Raw genomic sequence first — 26189 nt, 5'->3', positions numbered from 1 at the left:
CAAGAGTAGTAAAATTTCGAAGAGTTTTGTTTCATTCCTAAGGTGTGTTTTGCATCGTTAAGGTTTGTTACATCGCCTATGAACAAGATTAATTTTTAAAAAGCTGAAGACGGCATGATTCATATTTACATTTTGTTCACTGAGCTTGCTTTCAGCAATGTGTGCAATTTTTGAAACGGTAAAATTTATTATTTATTATTTTTCCCTAGTCACTGTTTTTTGTTGTATAACATATAACGACACCATGGCTCTTTTATATAGGGTTGCTATATGTCATTGATATATATTCCACCCACTTCTTGTGTTTTGTCCAAATTAACTCGGACCTAAACTGATGGAGCATGTGCTTTTTCATTTGAATTTAATTTTCAGTTCAATATTCTTGTTATTTTGTTTAATGAATATCTTTCTACATTTCTTCAATAACTGTGAAAAATATCTGGAAATAAGAATACCAAAAACAAAACGCCAGATGTAAACAACTTATATTTGACTGATTTCCTTACAATCGAAAATACTTTGTCTAACAAGTTGTGAACAGCAGTATTCATAGTCAGCACTGTAATAACTTTGTGTCATATTGGGAACCGTCTGGAAGTGACTAGAGTAAGAACAATGCAATTAACTTTGTCTCAGATTAATTATTACCCTTTGATTGGTGGCAAAATTGAAAGGAAGATTATCATCTGTTCTGGACAAATCTATAAGAGATCATATGCATAGCATTTGTTTCGTTACAATTCCTCACCCTGATGTGATTATATTTGTCTACAGTGCATAAGCTGGGAGCTATCGAATAATTAGTGACCAACGTTTATAATGCCGTAACTAAATGTCTTGTCTATAGAAAAGAAGGTGATAACAATTGTCAATAGTATAGCCCTAACGGCAATAATTATGACGTGTTTTATTATTAAAAGGTACGTTTTTAAGAATAACTTTAACGTTTTTAAAGCTATCAATATCATCTAGGTACCTTTCCTCTGTTGCAACTGCAATTGATCAATTTAGATGAACCAAAATTAAAGTACAATGGCAAAATAGTTTTTTTTTTTTTTAAATTGAAACATAATAGCACAGTGTACAAGTTATCTAGATAACATATTGATTCATCATTGCCTATAAGCTATTAACAATTCTTGGTTTTACAGAGTGATGATATATCATTCTCCAAGACAGTTTACCATTTGGTTATTTCTCTTAAAACTGCTTTTAAACACCAACACATATTTAAGCATAATTGATTGTCGTACTAAATAGACAAGACACACATATGATGAGGAATGGCGGAGAGTCATGTTTGCATTACATTCACTGGCAAACATGTCATGCATATACATAAACAAAACAATAGGAATGTAAAACTCGATTGGGATGAAAGGTGATAACCCCTTGAATATATATCAAAGGGGTTTATTTACGAACATAGAGTGTACACTTGGCGCTCTTCCTTTAATGTGAGTGTTACTGCCGTAAAGGAGAACTCTCAAACTAGAACGCCCTATGTTGTACCCTGTGCACTTATTGGAGTTAAGGGCATACGATACAGTTTTGATCACGTATTTAAATGTTGATGAAAATTTGCCTGTTGGCTATTTTATAACTGATTAAATATGTAATAAAAAATATACCTTCATGCGCTACTTTTGGAGTAAATTGTGGTTCAAATATCAGATATTTCCTCAAAATACGGATTTGTGGACATATTTTACCTTTCGCAAGAAATACATATTTTTTTGTCTTAAAAGATAAAGACGATCTGTTTTTTGTTAAATTATTTATAATTTATGTGTTATAAAAATATTGCATAAATTTGTTCATTTTATCTTTACAAAAAAATGAAATTTATCAAATATCATGAATGTAGGCAAAAACCGTCATTTTTTGCTGTAAACTTTTTAAATTAAAAAAAAAAATGCACTATTTACGTTTTTATGAAAATTGGTACACATAATCTTCCTACGTAATCAAAACAAATGTCATTTTAAAAATGAGGGGGTCATGAAATTGATTTCAAGCTAAATCTGTTTGAATGATAAAAATCAGCCAAAAACTGCATCTTTTCCCGAAAAGTCACCGGTTGACGTCGCGAAAATAACAATTTTCATTAGCAACGTCATTACCTCCCCTGTAACTGTATCGTATGTCCTTAATCGTTTTTAATTGGAATTGGTTTTGACCTATTTAATTCTGAATACATACATCGGCAGAATTGAATTAGCTAGTAATTGACGGGTAGCCAAACACCTCACAAATTGGATAAATAGTTTAGTTCAACAGTGAGCCAACACAATTAAAAAATCAATAAAACTCAGTCACAATAATCTTCGTTATCTATGATTCCAATATTATAATTATGATATTATATAAGCATGCTCATAAGCTGTTATAGATTTACACAGAAGCATTTCCGTAAATACAGATTTAATTGTCTATACTGAACTGTTGCCCTGTATCTGTTTAGATTTAACAGATTCATAACTATCAGGTATTCGTTCATTAGCTTTCCTTTGTAACATGTGTTTCAAATAGGTTTTTAAAATCTGGTTTAGTTATGTTATAGTCGTTTATTAATTGACGTCAGTTCAAAAGGGAATTTTCAATAAATCTTCGCGCCTGTCTGAATTTTACACACAAATTGCTTCTAAGAGTTAAAGGTAACAATGTAACCCGTTAAGAATAGAGGTAACTAGAGTACGCATTTTTTTTTCTTTTCGTAGGAAATTGGAGCATCAATACTGGTTTCTGAACATGTTTAATTTGTTTGTTATCGTTAGGTTCTCGATTTCTTTTAATATGTAAAACAAAGCATGCTAGTAAATAAACATAAATTTCTACTGTACGTTTTGCCAGATGTATATACAACTCCAGCACATAGTATTTACTTAAAAGTAGAAGGTATTTTGTTTTGCATAAATAAGCTTTTTTATCAGATTAATTTCTTTTTCGCAGTGCTATATTGGCTTTTATATTTCCTTTGATCAAAACCTATTGAATTAACGTTAAAACAAAATGCTGGTTATTCTATGCATATTTTTTTTATTTGAATCAAAAAATAAAATGACCGATTTCTGGTCTTCTGCAATCGAGGCATTAATGTAAATGATGAAACTGTAATAACCTAGAATTTGTATACACATTCTTGATATAGCTATACATTACATTTTTCTTACTGTATAACATTTATAGATTTACAATATAGTGCGAAATGGGCTAAGAGTAAAATATCTTTTATAAATATTTAAATATTAACATATTTCCTGCATATGTCAGTCTTTCCGGATCACCGGACCAACCCCAGGTTTTGGGTGGTTTGTGTTGCTCTGTGTTTTGCATACTGTTGTTTGACTTTTGTCCGTTTTACGGTTTTGAAATTGGTATTGTCATTTTGTTTAAGTTTGAGTACCCCTTTGTTATCTTTTATTTCTCGTTTTCAGGGGTATATGCTACTAAAGGATGTCAGAATGTGACAGTATAAAATTTTAATCTTACCAAACAACAAAATGTATAACATATATCATTTAGCATGGATGTGTACATAAAATTATTTCAAAGTTACATGTAAAACATTGCACCAGTTTCTAAATTACTATATACGTGATCATATTTGATTGTCATTATTGAATATACATATAAAATAAACAATAATCCTAATTCACCTTGAAGCAAATCTTTCTTGTTTCTTTACGGAATGTATGATCGAAGAATCCATATATAAAGGGATTTACTACATTGTTGACAACATTCATTTCCCGGATAACGGACAAGATTGTCAGATTCGTTTGTGATATTTTTCCGAAGAATTTCGGGTCATGCAATGTTATAAACAACAAAATCAAACGAGGAGAGTACGAAATAATGAAAGCAATACCAATAGCCATGAACATAATTGAGTAACGGTGTGAAAATGACATGTTTGATCGGTTCTGGGTATCGCTTTCGGTACTGGAATTGATATTTGTTTGACTATTTATCTGAGCACCTTGTGAGGAATTCTTTTGTGGTTGAAAACTTGTTTCTGTGTCTGATAAACTCACGTCTTGGTCCACGTTCAATAAATCAGATTGAGCACATACACTAACTTTATGTCTGCTAATAACATTATTGCAACTTTTTCTACGGTGCTTCGCTCTAAATTGTTTAAAAATTGTCCGTCCGATGCAGATATTTAAAATAGTTAAAGCCACCATTAAAATCAATGAGCATGCGGATGCGAAAATTATGTATGCCAAAAATCCCTGACCATAGTGAGATTTAACATCCGTATCACATACATATCCAGTGACATTTGTTTCTGGATTTATAACTTCTATTTCGTCATTGAATACTATTAATGGTGCAGAGACGGAGACAGCAACGAGTATACACACAATCAATGAAAATCTTTTACAAGTAAGCGTCATTTGTAGTCCAAAGGGACGACATACTTTCAAGTACCTTTGTATCGCTATCACTAACAGAAGGAAAATCGAAGCTATGGCAGTTACGTTTGTAGGAAACCACACAGCTTTACATAATACGCTTCCTTGAAACCGTACAGGGTTAAAGTTCATAGCCAACTCCAACGAAGATCTACACACACATGCTAATAGGTCAACAACTGCCAAAAAGGGGATGAAATATCTGTCATCTTTTTTCTTATTCATTCGAAAAGCATAAACAAGTACGACAATGGCGTTACCAGATGTTCCGAGAATAAGATAAATCCCAAGAATAACATCATTTATTATATAATGTTGTATTAGTTCATTATTCCACTCAGATAATTTGTCATAAGTAGTCCTGTTCATTGTGTCTAAATTAAAAAAATTCAGCTAACTGTCCATCCCGGCATAGTTATTTCATCACATTTTAACATACTTTTTAAATACTTTTAAAAAAGAGTAGTAAAAAGGTCCTGTATTGTAATCAATACCACATGTCGAATAATCTTGGTTTGTTGTCGTAACTTCTTCAATCCGGAAAAAATAATTTATTTTACCAGCATTCAGTGTCTTCCCACGTTGAAATATTGTCACTGCTGAAACGAATCATATTGCTGTTTCTATTTAAAGGACTTTATAACTTCCGTGCGTTGTGTTCTGTTATCTGAAATGAGAGTCATGTATTTATATTATTTCATATCAGTAAATTGTTCTATTCTATAACTTATTAATCCAGCTTAACAATAGAGAATAACTGATTAAGAGCTGATCAATGATTCAATAATTTACGAGAATTTTCCGTAGAAATGAAACAACAATATTGAATTGGAATAATTTCAACTCAATGTGTTCATCATCAGTAAATTAATAGCCGCAATTAGATTTTCAATCGCGACCAGAGTTGCACTTTCAGATGTAAAGTTATCGTAATGATGGTAAAAACTCTCTTGTGTTTAACATTAACTTGAATAAAATGTAAACAGACCGTCATCTTCATCAACAAATGATAATTGAACATCGATACCTAACTGAATTGAAGCCAAGAAAGTCACACTCAAAACGACGTTTGTAAAAGACAAGGAAACCGAACGTGTCATAACTTAACATTCAATTTGACTTATGCCTTGTGAGACTATAATTCATCTCGCAATATTTCTGTTGCAGAATGGCGAACTCGGTTAATTACCTTATTCTAATTTGTTGTTAATGCAATGCAAACAAAAGTCTCAGCGGCTATGTCAATTATAAAATCGAAATGCCTTAGTACTTCCTTGTCGATTTTAATCGTAAGTACATAAATGATAGAATAGCATGGCGATTTGTCAACAAAGAACAATATTAATTGAATGGAATTAATTTTGATAGACAAGTTTCCTCCTTTTTATTTCATCAAAATGCATAGACAGGATGTTTTTGTTAACACTTTAAAACGAATGTATTGATTATAAATATAATGATATAAAATGTCAATATCTCAACAAAAAATATTCAAAAGAATGTTTTCGGTATTAGATGAATGGCATATTCAATGCATATTCAGAACAAGAATATGTCAATGCAATATGACATGAACCATGGTATGTGATAGACTGATATGCTGAGCTTGGTTTTGAACTTGCTTTTTTACAAGGTAGCAGGGACAGCAGTCATACTCACTATTTCTTCTTATGGCCAGTCACATTTCTTTCCTGAGACAACATTTTAACAATATATATATATAAAATATCAGCATTATTTTCGTAAATGTGGTAGAAAATGGAAGAACAAATTTCATTTCCCTTAAACTTGATATGCTTGTTTTAACGAAGTCCAAAGTGAAAACTCATGTTTAATTTGTAATTAGTTACGCATAACACACTTATACATTTGATATCTCCTCAGTATCTGTGTGGAGTAATGACAACACAGCCGAAACATGTCAACGTTCATGAAACATTCTTATCATATGGAACGTAACGAGGTGACATAGAACCAGACTCGAATGTTATCCGTAACTACTGGTTATGGAAATGTGTGAAATGTGTAACTTAATGACATTTCTATATGATCATCAACTTAAAATCGTTTGTATGTTTTCACTGTGCATGTTTTATTTGACTGTTCAATTATGGTATCTATGTTGTCAATTGGCCAGGATGGATATGCGATACGATTTTACAACTTAATGCAAACAAGCAATAATAATTACAAAATAAAGGCAACAGTAGGATACCACTGTCCGAAATTCATACATTGATTAAGAAAAAAAACAAATCCGGGCTACAAACTAAAACTGAGGGAAACACATTAAATATTATAGCAGAAATATGTCACAACAGAAACAAAACATTAAAATGTAACACCCACAGAAACGAATTAGAAAATATAAAAGCAAGTCTGGTTTCAATTGGTAGATCGGGTTCAGAGAGAAATATTTGTAAAAATAATTAAGGGATTGCAAAAAAAACACCTTTCCCTCATAGGAACGAAACATTTAATGTAAATACTTCTACTTGATACTTTGAAACGTACCACCAAACACCATCACAACAAGCTCATAAATATACTCATCAAAGGTACCAGGATAATAATTTAGTACAGCAGACGCTCGTTTCGTCTACATAAGACTCATCAGTGAAGCTTATATCAATATATTTATAAAGCCAAACTAGTACAAAAATGAAGAGCATTGAGGATCGAAAATTCCAAAAAGTTGTGCCAAATACGGCTAGGGTAATGTTTGCCTGGGTTAAGAAAATCCTTTTTTCGGAAAATTCAAACTTTTGTAAAAAGGAAATTTATAAAAATGACCACATGATTGATATTCATGTCAACACCGAAGTGTTGGCTACAGGGCTACTGATATCCTCGGGGAATAAACGTCCACCAGCAGTGGCATCGACCCAGTGTTGTAAATACTTATCAAAGGTACCAGGATTATAATTTAGTACGCCAGACAATTACTAAATTTCAAATGCATTCACAATTTTTCTTTAATTATATGGGAAAAACTTAAAAATGAATAGAAGACATATCTCTTAGACGTCACTATATTTTATTTCGGTATCTTTGGTATAAGGACAAACCCTTGCAGAAAAATATGACAGCATAAATCGTGGGAGTGATGCCTTGCAGATTTTTGACGTTTATTTAAAATGTAGAGTATAAAAGTGTTTGTTTAATTTGATAAGTGATGTCAGATTTTTCAATGCTTCAACATATCAGTGTATCTAGATTTCCAGAATGATCAATATTATGGAAGTTATCAAGTAAAATGCAGATACTCTATCTTTTGTTGTAAATTTGACGTAACAACTAGATTGATACCATAAAAGAAGATATTATATATAATGGAATCGTACCAATAAATCGTAAATCATGTAATCTGCATTAAATGAGATTGAAATGCTTCCATTAATCATAATCACTAACAAAAGAATTTCCGACAGCTTATTTAAAATGAATGAGATAAATAAGAAAGTCTTTGTTGTGTTTTTTCCTTTTAAAATGAGAATTTCGATATGACCATATATTTATATGGTAACGATGCCGTGCCGACTATATTTTATGTTATTAAAGTTGAATTTAAACACATTCATTAAGATGCCAGTACTTTATTGATGTTCATTAAGTAGCTACTAAACTGTAGCTTTTATGGTCCTTGTGTTATTTATGGTTTACATATATTGATCTGCATTTATCCGACTCTTATGTGATGCATTACCAGAACGTAACTATCAAAGATAACAAATACAATTCGTATCTTTTAGATTGAAGCTACAAACTTATTATGTGTATGAACCTTTATGTGTAGTAATTCCCCCCCCCCCCCCCCCCAAAAAAAAGCCTGAAAATTACTTCTCGTCATGTCAATTGAAACAGAGAACACTTCTGACAAGTATACATTTCAAATCCTTTTAGTATCATATTTCATTGTTATAAAGGAGTAGGTCCGGTAAGTACCGATTTTGGCCTCAAATTTCAGGTTCATCTGACGATAGATTTTGACCACTTTTTAAACACTCAAATGTCTATTTTTATTTCATTCAATTAGTTTTTGTGAAAGATTTTAACTGATTAAGTCTGAGGAATAGGTAATTAAAAACGACCCGATTCAAGCTCAAATTCGAAAAATCTACAAAATATGCCGGAAAATGTCACTTTTCAGATGGTTTTTGTCAAAAATGAAAGTGGCCGTATCCGTGTTCATCCTCAACCTTTACATATGTTATGTATTATCATCAAATACAACTTACATTTCAATATCAAAGATGAACACGAAAGCGGCCACTTTTGTTTTACACGGAAACCGTCTGAAATTTAACTAAAATGCTAGAATTGTGAAGATCTCAGTAATTTAGCATGCCTTAATGGTGCTAGATCCCAATATATGTGCATTGTATTATCAAAAACAGCTCATATTTATGTAGCAGAATCATTCTACTGTCCAATAAATAACTAATAGTTTTGTAAAACTGCTATATTTTGGGGCCTAAACGGGGTCTTACTGAACCTACTCCTTTGTCATAATACATATGGTGTTACTACTTTAATAGTTCTAACAAAACAAGACTTCAACTCGAAAACATATCTTAATAAAAACCGGAATGAGTGGTATGTTTAGAAACAAAATATGTAAGTTTAAATAAAAAATGCAGACAAAGATTTTTTTTCGCTACTAACCCCAGTTTACATTCAGCCGATTTGTTTTGCATATAACTGTCACTTTAAAGCTACAGTTTAAATATGAGTATGGTTATTATGGACTTTTTTTTACCTTAATATGACCATTAGAAATATTATCAAACAGACAGCAAGTTGATCAAAAATAAACCTTTGTCACTGAACAGAGTGAACGAAATCATTCACGGTCAACTTTGCATTTAAGGAGTCCGAACTGTGGTTTCATTGCAAATGAACAACTTCTAATCGAGCAGAAGGTACCCTGTCGCACGTTAGTAGGATTTTTTTTTAAAATAAGAGTGTGTGCTTGTGTATGAACAATACTTTCATATATTTGAAGATCTTAAAAAAATGTGTTTTGTCAAATAAAAAAACCTATAACTAGTTTTATTTTTAATTATCGATATGCATTATCATAAATTCAATTTCCTGCGTTTCATATTAAGATGGATGTGATGAAATTTTAGGTCTTTCTCCATCCTGTCGTTTCCGAGCAGGCAAGCTATAAAGTGATTCATGAATGATAATTCAAAATCAACTAATTGGATGACTTAGGAAACATTTTCTAACTAAGGAGAAAATCTTGCACTGAAAATTTCCGTTTCTTTCAATATTGGTTCGATTTTTTCAAGACATATCCCCATTAATAACTACAAATATCAAAAAAGAAAATCCAGTACTTAAAAACTAGTCATAATGGATTGAGGATGGTTCTAGGAAGACGTTCAGGAATACTTTATTTGTTAAAAGTGAAAGTGTCCATTTTCTAGGACTTCTGTATACACGACCATATAGATTATAATTTTTAAAGGTAGTTTAATATTGCAAACTAAAGTATGATCTAAATAAAATATTTCAACAAACTAAAATATATGAGTCTTTGTTTAATAATTTAAAAAATGATATAAACGGTGTAATTTAAAAGAAAAGTAGTCTTGCTTGAGAGAACGCAAAATGAAAATTCCAACCAAAACCCGAAAAATATAAACGTTACGTCTTCAATGAAGGGGACAACTCTCCTCTACTAAATACAAATGCTATCATATCTAACTGCCTTCACAGTATTTGGATATAAAGAGCAGAAAATACAAAATTTATTCCCCGACATCAATGTAATGAAGAATTTTACATGTAACAACAAAACTATTGTTACAAGAGACAATTTCACATTACAAAAAATAGTCTTTGATTTTTTATAGTAATTTCTCTTGAAATAAGAGACAAAATATGTACGTCTATAGTTTACTCTTTGTTGTATACTTAATTTATTTTTAGTTTTATCGAGTTCATTTGATACTTGTTTAAAAAAAATCAAGCTCCACTCTGCATTATATAATTTGACTGCAATGCCATTGGGATGATGAACCAGACAGTAGTATTACACTCAATTGTAAAATAAAAGCTTAGCATTTACCTAAATCTGTTTAATCACTATGATTAAATGTGCAATCAAATATAATCAAATGATATATTCGAGGGCTGTTTTCTGCTTTTTGGGCAGGTTGTTGTCTCTTTGACACATTCCTCATTTCCGTTCTCAATTTTAAATTCGAACCATGAATAATTAGTAATTATAAAGAAAAAACATAAAAGTTCACCGAAAAGTAAACAGTGAGCTGTAGATTTAAACAATATTTGATACGTTCTTCAAATGTATATATAACTGGTAAAAATCATTCTTGGCATATTTACGTGCTATCTTAAATTGTTTCATGATTATTATAATTGATTAACCCTGACACATCATAATTACATACTCTTAAATGTATATTATATGATTAATATCATGGAAACAAAGTGTAGACATCTTATAACAGTTCTGCAAATCAAATCATCCCTGCTGACAAAGACGAGTAGATTTTTTTGTTTGTTAATCCCATTATAAAACAAAATGCAAAATGTTTGATAAAAGAATTAGATATTGACCGATATTCGTGGAAATCCAGCATATACTTTTACCACACTTAATTTGGAGGAAATCCTGAACAATTATAGGTCTGTGTTTATATTAATGAATCCACAATATTACTAAAATTGAGAAAGGAAATGGGGAATGTGTCAAAGCGACAACAACACGACCATAGAGTAGTCAACAGCCAAAGGCCACTATTGGGTCTTTAATGTAGCGAGAAAAAATATTTATTCTAGTTCAGTTATAATAGACGTCATACTAAACTCCGAATTATAGACAAGAAACTAAAATTCAAAATCATACAAGACTTACAAAGGCCAGAGGCTCCTTACTTGGAACAGGCGCAAAATTGCGGCGGGGTTGAATATGTTTGTGAGATCTCGACCCTCCCCTAAACCTCTAGCCAATGTAGAAAAGTAAATACATAACAATACGCACATTAAAATTCAGTTCAAGAGAAGTCCGAGTCCAATGTCAGGAGATGTAACAAGAGAATGAATGGATTTGAAATAAAATTGTTCTTTAATACCTTATACCATTCTGCACATTGCGTCTTATTTTCTTTTTTAGTTATGTTTTAATAAATTTGAAATGCACCTCAAACTTTGCATTCATTTTTTTTTTAAATATCAGTCATGAAATAATTTTTTTGATGCAAACTGATTTTATGATAACTAATAATAATATTACAGTTTAAAATTATGACTTACCAGTAATATCCTATCGGCTACAGTTAGTAGATTTACGATAACTCACTGAAAAAAAGTAATCTTAGATACTATAAACTTGTCTACGGAATGTTTGCTGAGTTATTTGTCAACTATGACCTTTGCTTTCACACATCTTCGATTGAAAAGTAAGAAAATATTAAAGTTAGAACAAAATGATATATATATATCATCAAGTACTCTTGAGCGCGATACTTAATCTTTTGTGAATGTTTTGATATTGTTGTTTGTCCTTCATTGTTATTTTTTTTACCATGTGTGGTATGTTTAAATTGATTTATGATTTATGATTGTCTCTTGTTGTCTACTCTCTCGTTTTTCTTTGATTGCATATTACCAATGTACAAATTTACAACAACTTAAAATTTGATAACATTTACAACAAAATATGTAAACAGTAGAATAACAACAAAACTCAAAGTACAAGTCAAAATTGAAAGTCCTTTAAAGGAGAAAAATAAAAAGCTCAAACAAATGAACGAATGGAAAACAACTGGTGCAGGCATAACTCCGTAAAATATATAAAAATGAACTCTACCTCGATATTTGATCTGTTAAATTTTTTTCCGAACTCAAAAGTTGGCTGAATCTTTGTTGTGACTATGAACCTGACTGATGAAGCTCGCATCATTTATATGCTGGAAGTGAGAGTGCGACGATCGTATATCAGTCAGGTGTTGATTAGTTCATGGTTGCTTTTATCGATATGACATACTTTGCTAAAATGTGTTGTACTAGATCCCACTAAAGGTTATTAGATTCGCTGACCAATATACAATTGAAAATATTCGTGACTGCTTTTCTGAAGGGATTTTGTAATTTTTCTTATGACAATGTCGAAAAACAAGATAACCATAAAAGAAATAAGTAGCAGTACTTGCACAAGTCATAATGGCGCTCCAAATTTATAAGGTGCCTGCATATTCCGAAACAATCGGCAAAATCTCAGTTTGCTGGAACTGTTTAAAAATTAAATGATAAAGAAAACAAAGAAAGAAAAAAAAAAGAAGCAAAAAAATAGTGAATCAAGATAAGCACAAATCCGTACGGTTTTAATAAATAATAATTATCAGTTTTTATGAAATGAGATGAAACTTTATCACTGTGATAAACAACCTCTGCTAATTAGTGTGAAAACACTGGACATGACCTGAAACCAATAATTGTTTATATATATATCAATGTTATAATCACATCATTCAAATTCACGTGGTTCCAGTAATTAGGTCAGTTAACATATTTGTCCATAGACAATCTAATGAACGGGTTCAAACAGTCATCGTACTTAAAAATATCGACATTCGTGTCAGAAAAATGCTGGATTAGAATACATTTGCTATTAGCAGAAGTTACTATCTATAAACGTACAGTACAAAGTTCATGATAAACGACAAGTGCTGTGCGATATATTTGTTTATACTTAAAAAAGCAACACTTGCTAATGATTGGAAGTAATATTATGTCAAAAGCTCATACTTTGACGTCAGTTTATTGTCATTTTTCTTAAAACGAATTATTATTGGAAAGGCTAGTTCACAGTTTTGAATAAACCTTGAACAAACTGTCAACAAGGCGAGAAAAAAATATAGAACGAAAACAAAAGTATCATATTTTGAAAAAACAGTTTCCAAACCGAACACATGACTAATGTATACCAGTATTACAAAGATATTGTATGATAGTTTCGATTTAATGGATCCTTTATAGCTTGCTGTGCAGTATGGGTTTTGTGCATACTTGCAGGACAGGTGGTGATCAATAGTTATTAAGTTGTATGTTATTTTGGTCTTTTTTTTAATTTATTATCAAACATAGAAAAAGAGACATTTTAAAATACTGTTTTGTTATCAGTAGTCAGAAAAGTTAATGTTTGTAAAAAAAACAAAAAATATCGCAGACATGCTCTTTAACTGTTTTAGTTGTGATACATCCTTTGTTTTTAATCATTTGAATGTTTCCGATGAAGTAAAAACCCGAAAACTGCCTCGGACGTATCCTTTGATTTATAAAGTTAAAAGTGTGTGTGAGAGAGAGAGAGAGAGAGAGAGAGAGAGAGAAACTAAAAAAATACCCCTTCTTCGTGAAAATGGGATAGAATCTTAAGTTGCTTTTATTAAAGATTATAGGAAAATACTTCAGATTTTACAATAAAAACATGTTTCGGTGCAAAATGTAGGTTTGACGACAGTTTTATTACCTAATCACATATCAATACACGGACGTTGCTTGAAATGTGATTCCTAATTAAGATGCAATTCTAGTAACTTGAAATATATTCTTCGTCCATTTGTCGTCAAAATGAGACAATACACATTAGTTTTCTATTCACTCTTGTGTTATAATTCATTTTGACATGACGAATCATAATTTTCATGTGTACTTAAAGAAAATGTTATATGTTTTATAGCGCGAAAAGGTCCATAAAGAAAATTAAAACATTTCTGAAACATAAAAGAAGAAAAATTTCAAATGCACGAGGTGAACACTTTCAATAATAGATAAAAGTGAAAATAAACTTATGGAGAAAACATGTAAAGCGGAGGACGGAAAGTCATGTTGATAATTTTAATTAAAAGCAAGGAGGTTATCTTTCCATATCTGTCGAAAGCATACTACCTGTTGCCATAAAGGTTTCGTTATACACCATCTTAATTAATTTTTGTCACTTTTTGTTAAATATATTGTGACAAAACGAAACAAGTGGGAATATAGATGACGTCAACGGTACAAGTGAGAAACATGTATGTTAATATTACTTTTAAAATCGATAGAATACGTCAGATATGTAACTCAACAGACATGTATGACCGAATAAAGCGTATCATTTTTTCCCCTTTTCTCTCCACAGTTTTTTGACAGAGAAGGAGACAGGCTGATAGTCAAAACAAAATAATATGTTGGTTTTTTTTTTACAGTGAATATGCATATTTATTCTTATGCCCAATAATTAACTTAAACTGTACATAGAAATATATGAACCGTTGAAATCATTTACTGAGAAATTAGAGTTTTTGTACACTTCAATGTTAACTACTGTTTACTTTTTAAAGACATATTGTTATATTTAAAACAGGTTTAAAGAACACAGAAAATTTAAAGTCATCACTAAACTGGACGAACAATGTGTAATTCAAATTATTTGGTTCCCCTTTCAAAAACTTCTCCGCAACATTTAATCAAAGAAAATAGTTATCTTTGCTGTATTTAGTTTAAACTGTCTTTACTGAGTTGAGTCTATTATCGTTTGTCTTTTCTTTTTTAGACAAGGCGCTGTCAGTTTATTTTCTACTTGTGCCTATGAAAACATCTCGTGAGTTAAATAGTGTGATTTCTTGCAGGCCCAAGTCGTTCGAAGGGCACTAGCTACGAGAAACGAAAAAATAGAACATGTTTTCGTTTGGTTCAATCCATAAGAAAAAGGATATAATGAAATAAAAAATTCGTCTTCAGAACCCAATTTGGGTTATTTTGTCAAAATACCCAAATAAATATCGCTGATGAATTATTCATTTGCAAGTAAAAAAAAACTCTACCTCATTAATATAAAAAAGAAGATGTGGTATGATTGCCAATGAGACAACTATCCACAAAAGACCAAAATGACACAGACATTAACAACTATAGGTCACCGTATGGCCTTCAACAATGAGCAAAGCCCATACCGCATAGTCAGCTATAAAAGGCCCCGATAAGACAATGTAAAACAATTCAAACGAGAAAACTAACGGCCTTATTTATGTGAGAGAAAAAAATGAACGAAAAACAAATATGTAACACATAAACAAACGACAACCACTGAATATACAGGCTCCTGACTTGGGACAGGCACATACATAAATGATGTGGCGGGTTTAAACATGTTAGCGGGATCCCAACCCTCCCCCTAACCTTGGACAGTGGTATAACAGTACAACATAAGAACGAACTATACAAATCAGTTGAAAAAGACTTAACTCATCAGATGGACAAAAATAAAAGTGGAAGTGACCAATCTGTACTCACGTGAGCTTCAATTTAACTCATTAGCTAGAGACTAGTTACTCATGCATAAATCGTGTTCATCCATTAAAAGGAAAAGAATGTCAACATTCTTAGTGAAAAAAGGTGATTAATTTAGTTGACTGATTCGCTCTACCAAAAATCAAACATACCTATAAAAATCCATTTGCACGAGGACACAATCTATTCATTTTTATGTTTATGTTTATATCGGGTTATTTGATCATCGGCATTATTCAGAGGTCATACCGACAGTTCATTAGATGGCGTCTAGACTAAAATACACACGATATATATTATCGAGTACATGCTTACAGACGTATTGTAATTTGGATACACGTTTTAGTATGTTATTAATCATATTTAAGAATTTGAGTCAAATCTGTGAACATGAATTTGAGTCACAGCTACTGGCCCTTTAATAATAGGTTTTCGTGTACAAACTAATTTTTTTCAGCTGTATTATTATGTCATTTTGGCTGATTATGTATTAGCATGGTCATGGTTATACATACATAGCCGGAGACGATTACTCACCAGATCTTTTGGGGTTCTTGCGATACATTTAGTTATTGTATTTTATTTTATGTGTCTCTTTCAAATACATTGATAGAACAGCGGAAAATATCATAGACTTTAAGTAATTTATGACGGATTGATATTGAGAATTCACTTAGAACTCAACATATACTCCCTCGGTATTTGTTTAATAGGAAATGATAGTTCTTTTGTAATTCTACCAAACAAGAAGAACTTGACCGTCCCCCACTGTTCTGTGTACCCAAATACCATAAGTATGCTTACAACATGTTATATCACTTGGTCAGTTAAAATCGGCCTCATCAGAGAAGGCCAAACGGTTTAGTTGCCTTTTATCGTTCATGTCCTTTATTGAAGCAGAAAAGATGGAGATGGATTGGCCATGTTCTTAGAAGACAAGCAGAGGACTTGACCAGAGTAGCCCTAAGATGGACACCTGAGGGAAAAAGGAAGAAAGGACGCCCCAAAACAACTTGGAGTAGAACAGTTGAAGCTGAAATAAAAGAACATGGAATCAGCTGGGGTGTAATAGAAAAGAAAGCACAGAACAGAGATGAGTGGAAAGTCCTTGCCCTATGTGCACCGGGCATAATAAGGACTAGGTAGGTAGGTAGGTTATCGTTCATGTCCAATTAAATTGTTAATTATGAATTTCGATGTATAGTTATCTCATTTACAATGATACCATATCTTGTTATTTGTATATCAGAAATACTAGAAATATCTACCCTATGTGCGCGCATTGAGAATCAGGTTTAGATATTAAATAAACTCATCATAGATACCAGGATCGAAATTTTATATAAACGCCAGACGCGCGTTTTTAAAACATCTTTTTGAATACACTCAATTTAAATGTCTTTTTTCGTGCAATAGTATAAATATTTGACGCCTCTACCTTTGGTACTAGTATTCGTTCTTCTGAATGTTACAAAAGATATTACGGAACGTCTCTGTTGCATCATTCTAAGCCAACATAGACAAAAATGACCAACTTCTATTGTATTACACTATCACTCGGTTAACTTTAAGACCTAGTAAATATGACATTATAGTATATCATAATTGAAAATGTTTAAGTGTTCAGTTCATTGAAACTTTCCTGATTTGTAATAAAATGCTTATCTTTGGTTTCTTCTTAATAAAGTTCGAGTGTCTTCTCGTGCACTAAGACAGGAAATGTGAGAACTATTCAGTTATGACACGGTATCATCCAACAAAATCAATTTGTCAACATCAGAAAACCATACAAGTTTGTTTGGAACTGTAACTTATATGTTTTCAATGTAAAACTGTTTCGTACTGGCATTTACATTCACAGTTATTTTTGGTGATTTGAATTGTGAAAGGTTACTAACCTATAATTCAATTAATATGTTTTTGAGTACCTCAGTGCAGTGCGATGTCTATATAACTTTCATTTTTTTTTACCTTAATTATAAAAAAAGGAGATGTAGTATGAATATTAATGAGACAACTTTCCACAATTGGCCAAACGACACATAAATTCGACAGCTGTAGGTCGCTGTACGGTCTTCAACAATGAACTAAGCCTAAACCGCATAGCAAGATATAAAAGGCCCCGAAATGTCAAATGTAAAACAAGTCAAATGAGAAAACTAATGGTCAAATAATGTACAAAAATGAAAAAAAAAAAATATGTAACACAGTAACAAACGACAACTTTTTTTGAGAGCGTTTTGTGGTACCAAATTTTAGACTAAATTTTTCTGTGTCAAAATACAAAATAGCTGTATATTAGGACACATGTTGAAGAATATATTGGATATATTACTAGCTGTACACGAGGACACACTTTTAAAAATATTTTCGTATATGATACCTTTTCAAAGATTGTCATTAGATTCTGACCACAATTTGCATGTTCAAAGTTTTTTAATTTTTTCCCAAATTCTTCAATTGAGAAGTATCGTTAAATCAAATACTCTGCAATATTATAAACACTCTTGCCTAGTTTTTTTTAAAGTATAAGTTATATTTCAAAGAAACGAACAAATAAACTAAGGTCACAGAATTGACGTTTTTATGCCAAGCTTTAATTGTCAATCAATAAATACGAATCCTTAGTCGTGTAGAGTTCTATGTATCAAAAACCATATAATAAACAATTTGCAACAAATGTTGTCATCAATTCGACCAGTGTTGCACTTAAAAAAGATACACGATTTTTACAATTCAATTCATAAAAAAACAGCAGCGACTATCAAATATGTGAACATACATAGTAATCTACGACGATCTTTATATTATGTTCATTAACACCCTATAAACGCTGAAACAAGATATAGAATGCACAACTACACTCATTTGCTATACAAATACACATCTTAGATAGATGGTTGACTATCTAGATATACGATATCTTATTATTAAAAAAAGAATTCTGTTATCATGGTTCTTTTTAGAAATGAAGATGTGGTATGATTACCCATGGGACTAATCTCAACAAGAAACCAAATGACATAAAAAGTAACAACAATAGGTCGCAAAGGAGCAAAACCCATTCCGCATAATCTAGTGGATTGTGAAACGGTAAATTTGAAATTATTATTTTCGTCAACACTCAATTTGGTGATGGAGTCCTCTTTTGGTTTTTTTGAATACTAGTACTATGAGAATTAAAGACAACAATAGGAATAGAATAAAGTGGATTAGTAAAATTGCGAAATAAAAACAATTATTGTACATTGCCGTAAGGTTTAAAAATGTATTTGAACTTGCTACGAACGAGGTGTATTTTTTCACTTTTCATCTTGTGTCTGAAACTCTTCCAAAAAATGTCAGATTTCCTACATAACGTATGACAAATATGTATGTTAATTTTTGAAAATAACGCATTTTATATAATTCTTATAAAAGTAAAATAACAACAACAAAAAAAGGAATTCTGGGTAAAATTTTAAACTGAAAGACCTTAAGCACATGGCAAAATAAAAAGCATAAACATATCAAATGAACGGATAACAACTGTCATATTCCCTACTTAATAGAGATATAATGATCCCAAAAAATAGATTTTCATTTTTTTTTTATATAAAAATGAATTATAAAACTAACTTAAAAGAAAAAAGAATGAATACTTACCTTTGCAGATTTGTACGTTATCTTTAACCATTGGAATTCGTTTAATCCTCTTGCATTGCATTTAAAGGATTGTTAATTAATAAATTAATTATCTACAACTGGAAATATCCATTAAAGAGAAATGTAACCCACTATAAACGCGTGGTCATCAAAAGGTCTACACATTAAGGATCGATCTGACGTCTTATGACATTTGTTGTGCTATTTACAGAGTAATCTGGGTTTCTTCAATCTTTTTATAGGAATGATAATTAAACATTAAATATCAAATGAAGTATATGGTATTGTAAAACTCTAACCACGTTCGGTTGCCTACATTTGTTTTTTATTCCGTTGCATTGAATTATTTAGAGTCTTATTTGTTCAATTGATGGATGACTTTTGTTATACAGAATAAAAATACAGAATCCGATTGTAATCTGTCATTGTAATCGCTATACCATTATAACTCATTAGCAGTGTTTTTGGATATTCCTATTTTCATAGAATTTCTATACAATTTGTAAAACAACAATACTTAATGCTTTATTGCTTTATTGCAATGCCCCTCTTACAATTATGCTGTTATGAACTTCTTCTAAGGGCTTATCATCGAAACCCAGGTGAGTGTTGAGGTTGCATATTCCGATGATCTGGAATACATGTCTGATATCTGAAAATCTATGCTTTAAAAAAGTTTATTTCGAAAATTATCTTGACTACTCTGTTAGTTTCAATGACAGAACGGCATTTGAAACCATAAAATTAAATGGTCAGTTTAAGGAGTATTCAAACCAAAAACTCCGGTTAGTTGTTTCAAACACGGCAATAACTAAACCTGTCTGGGGAAGAAAAAACCCTTACTGTATAGAGTATTTCAACCTTTAAAATCAATTATTCACGAATGATGTGACATATTAAGTAAAAAGAGTTGACTCCAACTTTGTACTTGTTTGGTTTTATAACTATTTTGATATGAGCGTCACTGATGAGTCTTATGTAGACGAAACGCGCGTCTGGTGTACTAAATTATAATCCTTGTACTTTCGATAACTATTGACTACTTGGCTGGTAAAACCATCGGGAACGAAACGTCTACTAATTTTGACATCCACAAAGGTGATTTAAAAGCTCATTAAAAGATACCAGGCTTATTATGTGCATGCTCAAATCAACTATTAAAAGGCCAAACCGAAAAGGAAGTTGAAGAGCATAGAAAACCAAAAAATTGGAAATGGTGTGCCAACTGCACTTGTGCAATAAATGTTTTGTATTTCAAATGCAAAAATAGAGGTCAATACATCTACCTTAATTTGGTATAACAGAAAACGTAAAAATTTCACGAAAAAACAAATACTTCTAATTGCACATATTAAATTTTTATTTAGTATTCATGATAACCAGATATATAAATATTCAACAGGAATCTGAGTTTGGTTGATTCCAAATCTCAAACTTCAGACAAAAAATAGATTAATTATAAATGTACGATGATATTGTCATTTTCAATGTTCAAACATTTTTAGTGGATTGAAAAGAGAATTAAAAATAAACGAACATAATGATAATTCAATTTAAAAAAAACATCAAAGGCAATTTAAGAAATTATCCTTTCTGTTTATTATTAATTATATATTGAAAGTGTTTTTTACATATTATTTCGTTGAGAATTCGTCTTTTTATATTGAGACTTTGAGAGTAATGAATACTACACTTTGCCTCCAAATGTACTGAATATAAGGTCAGAGTGTCAATTGATTGGATCAGCATCATATTCAAACATAATCCTATAAAGTGGCTAATTGGAAGTTTAAAAATAAACTCTTACTTCGGTCATTTTTATTTGGTCCATCCATTTAAGAGATAACTGTATTGTATTTGAAGCTTTAAGGACGTCCATCGGTAGTTTTACTGTCGCAAATTTAGTTTACCTGGCGACGCGTCCGCAAAGCTTCAAATACAATACAGTTATCTCTATTCTAATGCAAAACAAGTTTATAATTAAATTTCAATCATTATTTCAGATGTTATATTCTTTGGTCCCTACACCAGGTGACGTCATAGGTATGCTTCCGGCGTCAAATATGAACACCGGGCGTTTTCTGGCTTTTGTGCCGCTTCAGAATGTAATAAAATTTGGTAAAAAGAAGATTTTCAGGCGCAACAAGTGAGTTTCTTGTTTATTATTGTAGAAATAACATGTCAATACATTCCGAAATTCAAAATGTCGGCTTCCTTAGTTACATACAAGGAGATAGAGAATTTCACGCTTGCTGTTATCCAATCAGAACAATTGTTACAAAATAATTGCATTAGAATAGCAAGTTTCTGAAAGCGCTTGAAACGACAAACATTTCCTGTCATTTCATACATATCAACATATTGAGGTGTGTAAGACTTCTAGTGTCAAAATGTAAAGAAAATGGTAGTTAACGATTTCCATAACACCAAAATGTCTGTGGAAATAGATAACCACCATAATGCTATGTAAGGGTTTTTAATTTTTTTCAGTCTTATCTGTTAACCAAATCCCATTTCTTCTGCAAATCAATATGCTGCGTTCGCTTTGTGACATTTCATCATATTTTTTTTCTATTTCAAAGAGTGTTCCCGTTGTGTATTTTAGTAACTTTTGTATTTTTTAGTTTTTCGATGTGTTTAGTTCTTTATGATCTGGCGTCTTTTCTCTTTAAGCTTATGACAAATGACAGCTATATTACTGTTTAGCGTATATCAAATTAATTCATGACGTCACGATGCAAAACAGCACAAAGACGAATGTAACTAGCAATGTTGAGTCTTATATTGACGACAGATGCCGGGGAATTTAGCGCAAATTACTACTCTAATAGGAAACTTGATTCTGGTCTGTCTAACTATTTAATGACTTCATTCGAATTACAGATGATAACATCACACGCAAATTTGCAATACTTAATTTCGTATGGTTAAAACGTAGTATTACTAATTATTGTCCTGGAATACAGTGTTTATTCCAAATTGAGGAATGTCTGTTCCCGAAGTCTGGGTTCTGGAATTATTCTGGTTGTTGTATCAGAATATTCATAAATTTATGTTTCATAAGAATCCACACTTCTGACCGGCTGACAACAATCGCGAGAAATACCAAAAATAAATTTTGTATCTCAATAAAATGCAACTTTTATGACTACTCTTTCAATATCAACGTTTTGACAACGCGTAGAAAAAAAAGGAAAACTAAAATTTATGATTGAGGCATACAAATGCAGTTATAAATAGATACAGGAAGATGTGGTATGAGTGCCAACGAGACAACTCTCCATCCAAGTAACAATTTATAATAATTAACCATTATATGTCAAGGTACGGTCTTCGTCTTCAACACGGAGCATAGGCTTAGTATTGAATGCTTCTCTGTGTAGTTTTAAAGGATACGAAAAAAGTAATCGTTAGCACATTTCAAGCATTGAGCGCTTTCGACGCGACACGATTTGCTTCAGTAATCGCTTTAATACCCTTATACATAATAACAAAATAAAGCATTCAATTCTTAAATAGAAGATTCAGATTATATAAAAAAACATAAGTTATATAGTGTAAAATACAAAATATTCCATCTAGTAAAAGAACGATAATCACATATTGATATACACTACGTAGCATTTACTCAATGTATATTTGAGAATGGAGATGCAAGGGGGGGGGGGTATAAAACATGTTCATCTACATAAAAAAATGTACAAAACAAGGAAAGTCTGTAGAAAATACGGGAAAACTGTCAAAGACAGTAAAAAAACTAGTTACTGCAAAAGAGAAAAACAATTCTGGTTTCACGCATGTAAATGTATAATATATACAGCTGAACATGGATGATATTCAATCCTTACGGAAACGAATGCAACTAAACACGAAAAATACTATCCTGTAAACGACTAAGCATTCAAAAATACAAAGCCTTTTTAAAAGGGAATGTTTTTTGTGCTCGCTTTAATAGTTATGATATGAATTATTTCATAATGAATTGATTTAGTAGCTTTTGTTACAGTAAAGTGATTACTTCCGTCGATCATTAAAAGTTATTATTTGATACGACAATCGTCTAACTGGAAGATTTACAGGTATCACGGAAATGTTTATACAATTAGACTTAAAGTAAGGTTAGTAAAGTAGGGGCTATTATCATCTAAATAAATAATATCTCTATTCATTAATTCTAAATATAGAAGATAGACAGCCATTTTATTGTTTTACATTTCAATAAAATGAAAAATATTACAGTTCTTTTAATCAACTCAATGCATTTTTTCTCATCAATCCAATTTACACGCTAAATATGACTCAGAAGATATATTGGGTACATTGATACGTCAGCGTTCATTCTTTTCTTTTTTAAATCTTATTGTCTATGAAAACGCTGACAGTAGCACACTAAGTATCGGTATTGTATGCTGTTATGCATAATATGAAATAAACGGTGTGTCGATTTTTGTTATAAATATTTGAATACATCAAGAGCATCTGATATCGCAAAATTAAAACATAAAGCTTTCAAGTAAACACTATAAACATACGTCCACATATATACAGTCAATCAATTATTTTCACCAAAAGTATATAAACATAAAAAGATAATGTTGATATTTTCCCACAATTTGTATGGGTGGCGCATACCAGGTCCCATCTGATACTAGAAACTGTCCGGTAACCTTCAGGAGCTCATCAGGTACTAGTTTCTAGCTCGTATAACTTGTGATTCATAATTGATATGTTGTGTAATACTGCACCAATGTCTGTGTACATGTATCTGTATTGCGTGAATAGTAAAACAAAATCTAGTATATATATCTATAAAATTCTTGTGAATATTTAGAGTGTTTATCTTTTGCGATTCTGATTAAACGTGTTTATATAAATCAAATTCCTTAACGAATACAATTTGCTTTGCTAACGCGCACTTTTTTTTTATTTACATTCATCAAGAACGCGCAATACCAAAACGCCTTAGACAGGTACGTTATACCTCTTTATTACGAAGCATTCACTATGTGATTAACAATATTTGAGTGTAATTTAAATAAAATTATTTTTCATTCATGTTTAGTCGGAATAAGAGAGATTTCAAGGCTTACTAGTTTTCTATTCACATTTAACTTTTTATAAAATTGAGAATGGAAATGGGGAATGTGTCAAAGAGACAACAACCCGACCAAATAAAAAAACAACAGCAGAAGGTCACCAACAGGTCTTCAATGTAACGAGAAATTCCCGCACCCGGAGGCGTCCTTCAGCTGGCCCCTAAACAAATATATACTAGTTCAGTGATAATGAACGCCATACTAATTTCCAAATTGTACACAAGAAACTAATAAAAAAATAATACAAGACTAACAAAAGCTTCATCTTACCATGAGCCACTCGATGTATGAAACTGATGAAAAAACTGCTTATTCTGACAGATTAATTAAGTTCGTCCTCCCACAGGTATTTAGTGTGGTTTGTGTTTCTCAATATTTTGTTTTCTGCATAGAGGTTCATTGGACTGAAGTTTGTCCTTTGGGGTGTCACAGCATTGACTTAATGACATTTCGTATAAAGCGGAACCGCTACATGCCAAAAAAAATGTGCACACGATTAACGCTTTTACAACCATTCAAATTACAAAAATAAGGATCTAGTTCTTTTATTTACATTTTTATGCTACGATCAGGTTTTTTTTCTATGAATTTTTAAGACATTTTAACGCTAAGCACATACTGTCATTCATGAATTTTGAATGAAATACCCGTCTCGATTGTTGTCAGCCAGTCAAAAGTGCAGGTTCTTATGAAACATACATGTTATGTTACAGTTTAGTATTAATTTAGATGTGATATGATTGCACAAGAGACATTTATCTATTTAAGACCTTAATGATGACAGGTCTGAGTACAACCTTCAGCAATTATAAAACAGAAAAAGCCATATCATGACCATGACGTTGTCCTTTTTTATTGAATTATATAACGATAATTGTTTTATTCAAGTCAAAAACAATAAAACAATTTTTGAAAGGCTACAACAACAAAAAAAAGTGCTACGTTGCAGGGTATACATGTGAAGAGCCTTGCAATACATCGAGTGTTATACGATAGTTCTTGACTTGAGAAAATTTCCATTTTTCAAATGCGAGGAGAAACATCGCACAACACTCAATTCGGCTGTCGAATCTGTTTCTCTTTTTATCTAATATACAATCATATACAAAAAGAGGGACGAAAGATACCAAAAGGGACAGTCAAACTTATAAATCAAAAACAAACTGACAACGCCATGGCTAAAAATTAAAAAAGACAAACAGACAAACAATAGTACACATGACACAACATAGCAAACCAAAAAATAAACAACACGAAAGCAAACCAAAGAATAAACAACACGAACCCCACCAAAATCTAGAGGTGATCTCAGGTGCTCCGGAAGGGTAAGCAGATCCTGCTCCACATGTGGCACTCGTCGTGTTGCTTATCAAATCCGGTATAAAAGTGTTCTTAATGTACTTTATTTGATCTTTTTAACTTTTTTTATTCGAGCGTCACTGATGAGATGTTTGAAGACGCAACGTGTGTCCGGCGAACAACATGCTTGTCCTTGTATCCTTTATATGAGTTTATTGTTACATTTTGACTGAGTATGATAATGCATACATATCAGGAGATATTTATCCTGTTAAAGCTCCCTGTTTCCCACTTTTTTCAGTACATGCTTTTTCATCAGTTTGTGTGGATAACCTTTGTTTCTGTCTTATTAATTTACGAGACTTGAACATCTTTAAACCTCTATCGCCTTACTTTAGACATACATGAATGATCTGTGCAACAA

The 26189-nt window shown here is 31.5% G+C and overlaps 2 protein-coding genes across 2 annotated transcripts in view; one reads left to right on the top strand and one right to left on the bottom strand.

The window, feature by feature from the left end:
* Nucleotides 1-3264: 3264 nt before the first annotated feature.
* Nucleotides 3265-5218, bottom strand: LOC134711547 (cholecystokinin receptor type A-like). The gene has a single exon (XM_063572197.1). The coding sequence runs from the start codon at nt 4788-4790 to the stop codon at nt 3651-3653; it is 1140 nt and encodes a 379-aa protein (XP_063428267.1). The 5' UTR covers nt 4791-5218; the 3' UTR covers nt 3265-3650.
* A 9220-nt stretch (nt 5219-14438) lies between these two features.
* The window catches only part of LOC134710801 (protein-glucosylgalactosylhydroxylysine glucosidase-like), a 36825-nt gene continuing 25074 nt past the window's right edge, over nt 14439-26189 (top strand). The window contains exons 1-2 of the mRNA XM_063571199.1: nt 14439-14456; nt 16626-16867. Of these exons, the coding sequence (XP_063427269.1) occupies nt 14439-14456; nt 16626-16867 (260 nt within the window). The remainder of the gene's footprint in view (nt 14457-16625; nt 16868-26189) is intronic.

The sequence above is a fragment of the Mytilus trossulus genome, chromosome 3 (assembly GCF_036588685.1).
Source record: "Mytilus trossulus isolate FHL-02 chromosome 3, PNRI_Mtr1.1.1.hap1, whole genome shotgun sequence".
NCBI lineage: Eukaryota > Metazoa > Mollusca > Bivalvia > Mytilida > Mytilidae > Mytilus > Mytilus trossulus.
This window is presented reverse-complemented; position numbering and strand designations above follow the sequence as displayed.